Below are 8330 nucleotides of genomic sequence, written 5' to 3'. Positions count from 1 at the left end.
AGCACGTGGATACAGGCACTCTTCCGATACAAGGCACGGAACCTGAGGCCGTAAAGGTAAGGCGGCAACCCTACACGCCGTCCCTTCTCTTTAACACTACCCAGACGCACTCAGTCCCTGAACCGATGCTGCCCTGGGCACCCGGCCCTGTCTGGGCCCACAGCTCATGCCTCCCTGGGCAGAAAGCAGCTTTGCTACCTCAAAGGCACCAAGAGGCCTTGTACCACCCGGGCCTCACTGCTTTGCTAAATGCCAAGACTCTCTTTCAGTTGCTCTCATTAGGCCCAGCTAGAATTCCCGACAGTCAGGCATCCCTGCTTGCCTACACAGCCCACATGCCAAGGAAGCCAGTCCCCGCTTGGGCCCGGGGACATCCAAGACGGTCACCTGGAAGGCAGGGTGCCTCTGAGTGTCATCTGGTGCAGATGCCCTACGACAGAATCAGAGATTCTGCTCCAGCGACGCTGCCAGAAACCTCCGTCTGGGGCAGACGCGCCCCTTAGCCCCTCTGGCCCCCCCCCCCACCCCCACAGCCGGGGGCAAGACCCCAGAGGAAGGAAGAAATTCACGTCAGGACTTGGAGCACGACCCATGGGGTGTCTTTGGCAGGGCCGCTAATGCCTAGCCCCTGGGCCCTGAAATCCACCAGCAGGCTCTCAACCGCCCCCAGGGGCTTCCCTGTCTGCCATTCTCCCGAGGTCCCTTGGCACATGCAAGTAGCCCACCGTCCTTGCTTCCTCCCTCTTCCCTCCCTCACAGGCACACTCCGGCAGAGGGACGCACACGTACACCCACACCTGCGCCTCCCTCGCCTTTCTGCCCTGCCGAGGAGGCTGGAAATGCCTGGACGTCTGCCACGCTCACACCCTGTCTCTCCTCGCGTGCCTGGGGTTTTGCACGGACAGCCTAGCTTAGCACATCTTGCGTTGTGTTTCGCATCATGCCAGTGTGTGCCACCCTCGTGGAGACAGCGTGCGGGCCGATGGGCCGATCCTGGGCAGCACTGGCCCAGGGCCCTCCCGGGTCTCCTTCTTCCGTGTGTGGAACAAGTCCCCAGTGCAGCAGGCAATCTGTGCCTCTTTCTCCTTCGGGTCTCTGCTCTTCTCTACAGGAACTTGGCCTCCTCTCCACCCCGGGTCCAGCCGTACCCTCGCCCACCATTTCCAGAGGCCGGCCCACGTCCCCATGGACTGAGGGCTCCTCAGGCAGCGGTTTCAAAGCCCCGCCCCACCTGATTTGCCCTCGCGGAATCCTCAGACCATGCACTTCCCTCTCCCTGGTCCAAGCACACACAACCACAAGTTAGAAGTGGCGAGCGTGTTTTGGATTTGGTCTAATTGCGGATTTCTCGAGCCACGGTCCGCTGGTCCGAGGTATCACTGGCCATCTTTTCCTCATTCCCATCCCGGATACGGTCATGCGGAGAGTCGGTGACCAGCCTCCGTCAGCCTGGGGACGCCTCGTGCCTCCTCTTCTGGTCGCTCGTCACCTCCTCTCCCGTCGCCTTCATCTCTGCGTCCGCCCTGGGCCGGACACACACACACACCCCCGCATAAAGACAGGTGACACAAGCACACGCGTGTACACACACACATGCTTGGCACGTGGACACGGACGCAAACAGGGAACACAGGGGTTTCAGGAGCCGAAGACCCGTGTCCAGCAATGACGGAGATGGTGTCACTAGGCACCATGTCCTGCCCTTGGGGCTCCCTGTCCACCTCCTCCCAGAGACGTCCGGATTTTCCCTGAAGCAACTTCAAGCTCAGCAGGTGTGGTGCTGGTGAGATCAGAGTATTGGATGTGGAAATTCACACAAGATCCCAAAGTCAGCGCACAGGTGCACTGGGACCCTGGACAGGACGCCCTTTCAGTGACAGGCCATCCTAGGTTAAGGGGCGGAAGTGAAGGGCCCAGGCATTCTCAAACTCAGTGAGAGGAAGGACGCCGGGGGAATGGCAGGACCCAAGGACAGATGATTCTGACACAGGCACTTAATTCACCCTGCCTCTAGTCGTATCACCTAGGACTCTCGCGCTGCCACCACAGCTGACTGGAGGGGGACTTACTGCGCTCTCGGACACACCGAGTCCCCCCCAGCCCCCAGTCTCAGCAAGTCACCTGCTGCATGCTTGACTCAGGCTCTGGCTCTGCAGCCAGTTTGCATGAGCCTGAGCATCCCCATTTGCAAAAGAAAGTACTGTGTCCCAGCTACTATTCGGCTGTCCCTACGGGGCCTACCTCCAGACCCCATCACCACATGTGTTTCTGTCAGTTGTCTCTCATGGACGAACCTTCCTCCCTGAGGTAGTACTTCAGGGGATCGTCCCACACGTCTTCGCTGATGATCTGCAGGCAACACGAGCAAGGTCAGCCAGGGGCTGACCAGGCTCCCAACCCTCCCATGAGCAGCCAAGAACTCCAACATCAACCACCAACTGTGTGCAAGCCCAAAGCAACCCCACCTCAGCAATCCTGTTCGATTCTGGGCCGTTGTGGCCTGACAGCCAGTTGAGAAAGTTAAGGCTCCTGGTGTCCAGCCTGCGGCTGGGGGCTCCCCGTTCAAAGTCCCAGAACCAGTGGACTGGAGTGGATCGACGTGCCCTGTACCCTGCAGACAGACAGGGGAGACTGGGGTGGACACCGCAGGTGCATCATCCACACGCTTGCACACCCACACTCATCACCCCGGGAGCCACCTTTTACCAGTGATGTCAAGGTAATACTCCTTAATGATCACCGAGTTCAAGAAGCAGGGGTTGTCCCGAAAGGAAAAGATCAGCTTGCAGCGGGACGGCGGATGGCTCCGCACCTGCACCTGCCAGGAGAGCGAGGAGGGAAAAGGTGCAAGCTTCTAGGGGCCTCAGCTTGCCTCCAAGGCAGGCATGATCAGCTTCCCCGATGCCTCTCCAAAGTCTCACAGCACAGGAACATGGCTAACACGTTCCTCCCACTCCCCGCCAGGTCCCATACCCACCCTTCCTCAGTCTCCCTCACTGACCTTCAAGTCCATCATGTAGCCGAGAAAGTCTTGATCTTGGTCGCTGATCAGGACGGAGACTTGAGGGTGGCTCATAATCTGCTTTAGGTCAAGGAGCCATTCAGGCCACATGCCGGCCAAGAAGAGCCAGGAGCATCAGCCCTAGTCTGGGGTGGAACAAGGATACTGGAACACGCATCTGCAAGGAGCTTGGCGGGCACTGCCTCTTGCCCGGCCACTGCTGATATCCTCAGGACCTGCCATACCATCAGACACGCTCATGGCTCTGGGCCCCTTGGGATGGTGTGCATCTGCATTCCCCAAGCAGGGGCTGTTTCTGACCGCTACTCTGCTCCTCCAGACCTGTGTATGCTGGGTAGTGGCATGTCACTGCTTATACGGTCAGACTTGCAGTCCTTGTGACAAACCGTGTCTGAAAGTAAAGGGCTTCTTGGGTATGTGTGTGTGTGTTTATGTGTACGTGTGTGTGTGTGTGCGTGTGCGTGTGCGTGTGTGCGTGTGTGTGTGAATGACTCACATGCCCCAGCAATGTGCCGGGATCACCCACATTTACACCAATAACTGTCTGCGAACGCTGCTCTTGTGTACCGTCTCTGGTCAATGTTGACTTAGAGGCCTCGGGGGCTGCGCCTCCTCAGATGCAGGCCTGAAGGAGACACTCAAAGGCATGGCTGCGACACGTCCACCTGTGGCCCTGCCCAGGCCCTACTCGGCTGTGCCTTTGGAGCCTGCCAATTGCCCAGGACCGCATTTCCTTCAGTGGCCTCCGGCGCCCTTCCTGTGCCCTCGCCTCCACCCCCTCCGCCTGCTCCTGCCCCTTCTCCCCTTCCTCGTCCTCCTGAGCAGCGGACCCCAAGGAGCAGCGCAAAGGATACAGCTTTGGCCCAGAAGCCAGGGATGCCCTGGATGATGGCGCTCCTCCGAGCCAAGTGACGCTTCCTCCTCTGATGGTTCTTGCGCATGAACTGAACGTAAGCCCTGCGGTTTTGCTCACGCTCAGAGCTCAGTTCTACCTGCAGGGCGGCCAGTGCCTGCAGGGCATCCAGCTCCTGGCGCTCACAAGGGCCTCCGGGCCTTTCCTGGCCCTGCTCCTCCACCGTCTTCTCCTCTAGCTCCTGGGAGGGCCGCTGTTCCTGCTCCTCATCCGCCACAACCTCCACCTCCTCCACGATGTCTTCCGCAAGCAGCTGGAACTCCTGCCCGATCCCCGCCACGTCTCCGTCCACCAGGGCCTCGCCCTCCTCCACCGCCTCCACCCTGAAGAGGGTGGCCTCTTGGCCTGGCGTGACAACTGCTGGTGACAAGGTCCCAGCTGCGCACTGCATCACGACGGCAGGCTGCGGGGTGGGGGAGGGGGGTGGGGGCGGGGCCCTGCCCCCTGAGTACCTGGGCTCACAACTTGGAAGGTGCGGGGTCCCGGGACGCTCCCGCCTTCCTCTGACCGCCTCTCACGTTCCTCTTGGCCTTGGCGGTGACCCCGAGCTGGGGCAGAGGCGAAGGGACGCGACATAAGAGCACAACAAGTGGGGCGTAATGGCGGCCCAGGCTGCAGTAAACCTGTGGGACCGACTAGCTCTTTTGGGGGCGGGGAGTGAGGGGGATTGTCAGAAGGCGGGGGCTGCTGTGTGGGGGTGTTGGCGTGAGGCCGAAGAAAGGGGTGCCAGAAACGCAGGACGGGGTGAACGGGCCCTAGGAGATCCGGCGAACAGGCGGGGGCCTAGGCTGTGAGCCATGCACAGACTGCTGGCCCAAATCTAGACCAATGGCCGACAGGGTAGTGGGCGGCACTCTTATGGACACGCCCCCAGACCGGAGGGCATCTTCCGGGGTTCCTGTGCTGCTCCAGCGCCCCCACGTGGCCAGATTCTGCTCCAGGGAGGGACAGGGTTTTGCATGTGGCCGGGCTAGCCCCAGGCGCTGTCATTGACCTGGCTCTGGAAATTCCAAGCACGGGTTCCTGCTCCGCCGTCCGAACCGCACACTCCTGTGTCCCCTGGGACTGGCAATAACTGAGAGCTCTCCCTGAGTATCCAAGGGATACGCAGGGGTGCCAAGGGGCTGGATACTTTTCTTCAAGGGACAGAGAGCCTGCTGCTGTCCGGATGCTAGGGGAGTAGGGAAGAACCCCACCTACAGTGCTACAGTGGATCTCCACTGTTCGGGAACACCAGCGCCTTAGTGTACAGCGCTCGCTCTGTGTCTCTGTATCTTTGCTTCTGGCATAGCACTGTGTTGGGCAATCCTTCCGCGTGTGTAGCAGGCGCTGGTGTCTGTGTGTCTCCGTCTCTCTAAGTAGTGCTGTTGCCGTCTGCAACTCTGTGGACACCAGCGCTCAGAAGAGACGCTTATCCTTGGCGTGAAGGCAAGCCCTTCTCGTCCTGAGTGAGTTTCACCGGTGGGAGTTCAGAGGGTTTTAGTCCACACGTTCGGAGAGTGCTTTCTCGACCTTGAAAGCCAACAGTGGGCGGTCACTGCTGAAGCGCAGAAGGGGACGGGCGACCCTCCCTCCCTCGCTGGGCCGACGTGAAAGCTGCACAAGCCTGAGGTGCCGTGGCCACACTGTGCGCAGAGGGAGAAACGAGGCCCGCTCTGCTGGCATGAGGGACCCCCCCTGAACCTTGTGCGAATGCCGGCCAGGGAGACGCTAAGGACAGCTCCCCGTTAAGTCCCACGACTCACCGGTGTCGGAGACATGCACGGCTGCCATCGACCCTATGGAGGCCCTTTCAAAGTGGTTCTGTTCTCCATGTGAGAACACATCCCAGCCTGCCCTGTGGCCCAAGCCTGTGGGGCCTGGAGCAGCAAGAGGATCAAGCTAAACCAGCCATCCTATAGTCCTGACACACGATATATGCGTTCTACAAAGAGCTTGGGCATGGGCAGGGCCGACCCGATTCAGTTGCATGGACCGAGATGTGGGCTCAAGAGTGTTTGTCGGGGGCTTGAACAAAGGCAGGACCCAGCCTGGGTCATGGCAGGGACTGTGCTGTGGCCTCGGGAGTGTCTGTCGGGATGAACAAGGGCAGGATCCACCCTGGATCAGTGCAGGGACCGAGATGTGCTCCAAGGAGTGTTTATCGGCTGCTTGATCATGGGCAGGACCCAGCCTGGCTCGATGACGGGACCGAGAGGTGGTGTCAGGTGTGTTTGTCAGGGGCTTGAACAAAGGGAGGATCCAGCCTGGTTCAGTGCAGGGACCGAGGGGTGGGCTCAGGAGGATTTGTCGGGGGTTTGAACAAGCGCAGGACCCAGCCTGGTTCAATGCAGCGAGTGAGATGCGGGCACAGTGGTGTTTCCTGGGGGGTGGGGGGGGGGGTGTGGTTGAACAAGGGGAGGACACACCTTAGTTGAGTTCAGGAGCAGGGAGCCAGCTGTGGGCTCAATACTGTTTGCTGGGGGCTTACCTCAGGCCAGGAACCAGCCTGAGAATCAGAGGCAGGCCCAGAAGTGTTGGTCAGTGGCTTCAACACGTGCAGCTCCTGGCCTGGTTCACGGCAGGGACAGAGAAGCCGGCTCAGGGGTATTTGTTCAGCGGCTTGAACAAGGGCAGGACCCAGACTGGGTCGGTGCAGGGCCCGAGATGTGGGCTCAGGAGTGCTTGTCGGGGCTTGAACATGGGAAGCACCCAGCCTGCTTCAGTGCAGGGACCGGGATGTGGGCTCAGGAGAGTTTGTCGGGGCTGGAAGATGGGCAGGGCCCACCCGATTCAGTGCAGGGCCCGAGATGTGGGCTCAGGAGTATTTGTCGGGGTCGGGAACAAGGGCAGCACCCAGCCGGGATCAGTGCAGGGACCGAGATGTGGGTTCCGGAGTATCTGTCGGGGGCTTGAACAAGACAAGGAGCCAGCCAGGTTCAATGCAGCGAGTGAGATGCGGGCTCAGTAGTGTTTCCTGGGGGCTTGAACAAGGGGAGGACACACCATAGTTCAGGGGTACAGAGCGCGTTGTGGGCTCAGGAATGTGTTCCGGGGGCTTGACTAAGGCCAGGAACAAGCCTGAGAGTCCGATGCTGGCCCAGGAGTGTCGGTCGGGGGCTTGAAGAAGTGCAGGACCTGGCCTGGTTCGGTGCAGGAACCGAGATGTGCGCTCAGGAGTATTTGTCGGGGGTTTGGGCAAGGGCAGGACCCAGGATTTGCTCGCTGTGGCCAGCTGAGTGACAGGCGCCTGTGTTCTGCCTTCTCCCATCACCTTGGACAGCTTCACAGTACCAGTCACGTTGGCCGGATCCATTGTCTGTGCCTTCCCTCAGGGAACCAGAAAACAAGGAGCGCTGGCCTCCGCTGACTTGGAGAACCGCTTTCTCCGTGTGCATCTATCTAGGTCGTTCCTTGTCAATGGCGTGGCCCTGTTGCTAGCCCACCAGCCGTCAGGGCCCACAACACTCCGACTGAGGCCCCTGTGCTTCCCACCTGTGTAGCTTGCTGAGTGCACCTGTCTCCCTGTCTCCCTGTAGCAGGAAAAGGCCAAAGAGACGCCCGGGCCTGCAAGGGCCCCAAGAGACTGTGACAGGCCTGGGTCTGATCCAATCTTGTGAAGAAGGAGCACGTGGATACAGGCACTCTTCCGATACAAGGCACGGAACCTGAGGCCGTAAAGGTAAGGCGGCAACCCTACACGCCGTCCCTTCTCTTTAACACTACCCAGACGCACTCAGTCCCTGAACCGATGCTGCCCTGGGCACCCGGCCCTGTCTGGGCCCACAGCTCATGCCTCCCTGGGCAGAAAGCAGCTTTGCTACCTCAAAGGCACCAAGAGGCCTTGTACCACCCGGGCCTCACTGCTTTGCTAAATGCCAAGACTCTCTTTCAGTTGCTCTCATTAGGCCCAGCTAGAATTCCCGACAGTCAGGCATCCCTGCTTGCCTACACAGCCCACATGCCAAGGAAGCCAGTCCCCGCTTGGGCCCGGGGACATCCAAGACGGTCACCTGGAAGGCAGGGTGCCTCTGAGTGTCATCTGGTGCAGATGCCCTACGACAGAATCAGAGATTCTGCTCCAGCGACGCTGCCAGAAACCTCCGTCTGGGGCAGACGCGCCCCTTAGCCCGTCTGGCCCCCCCCCGCCCCCCACAGCCGGGGGCAAGACCCCAGAGGAAGGAAGGAATTCACGTCAGGACTTGGAGCACGACCCATGGGGTGTCTTTGGCAGGGCCGCTAATGCCTAGCCCCTGGGCCCTGAAATCCACCAGCAGGCTCTCAACCGCCCCCAGGGGCTTCCCTGTCTGCCATTCTCCCGAGGTCCCTTGGCACATGCAAGTAGCCCACCGTCCTTGCTTCCTCCCTCTTCCCTCCCTCACAGGCACACTCCGGCAGAGGGACGCACACGTACAC

General features: G+C 60.3%; 1 protein-coding gene across 1 annotated transcript; it reads right to left on the bottom strand.

Annotated features, from left to right (window-relative positions):
• Positions 1-2271: 2271 nt before the first annotated feature.
• LOC132344604 (testis-specific Y-encoded protein 1-like) lies at positions 2272-4511 on the bottom strand. Its single transcript, XM_059884270.1, has 6 exons — positions 4388-4511; positions 3877-4292; positions 3002-3079; positions 2707-2818; positions 2466-2611; positions 2272-2349 (listed from the first exon to the last, which is right to left on the bottom strand). Exons 1-6 carry the CDS (start codon positions 4509-4511, stop codon positions 2272-2274), a joined length of 954 nt encoding a protein of 317 aa, XP_059740253.1.
• Between the last annotated feature and the right edge of the window lie 3819 nt (positions 4512-8330).

Source organism: Bos taurus, chromosome Y (genome assembly GCF_002263795.3).
Source record: "Bos taurus isolate L1 Dominette 01449 registration number 42190680 breed Hereford chromosome Y, ARS-UCD2.0, whole genome shotgun sequence".
NCBI lineage: Eukaryota > Metazoa > Chordata > Mammalia > Artiodactyla > Bovidae > Bos > Bos taurus.
The sequence above is the reverse complement of the archived record's forward strand: the minus strand, read 5'-3'. Positions and strand labels throughout refer to the sequence as shown.

Bases quoted from the DNA above. Each gene is read 5' to 3' on its own strand.
- LOC132344604 (XM_059884270.1), bottom strand. From the start codon at position 4,511: ATGTCGCGTCCCTTCGCCTCTGCCCCAGCTCGGGGTCACCGCCAAGGC. The intron at 3,080-3,876 runs GTATCCTTTGCG...GACCTAAAGCAG, and splicing joins CTGGCTTCTGGGCCAAAGCT to ATTATGAGCCACCCTCAAGT. The intron at 2,612-2,706 runs GTAAAAGGTGGC...GTCTGTCTGCAG, and splicing joins GTATTACCTTGACATCACTG to GGTACAGGGCACGTCGATCC.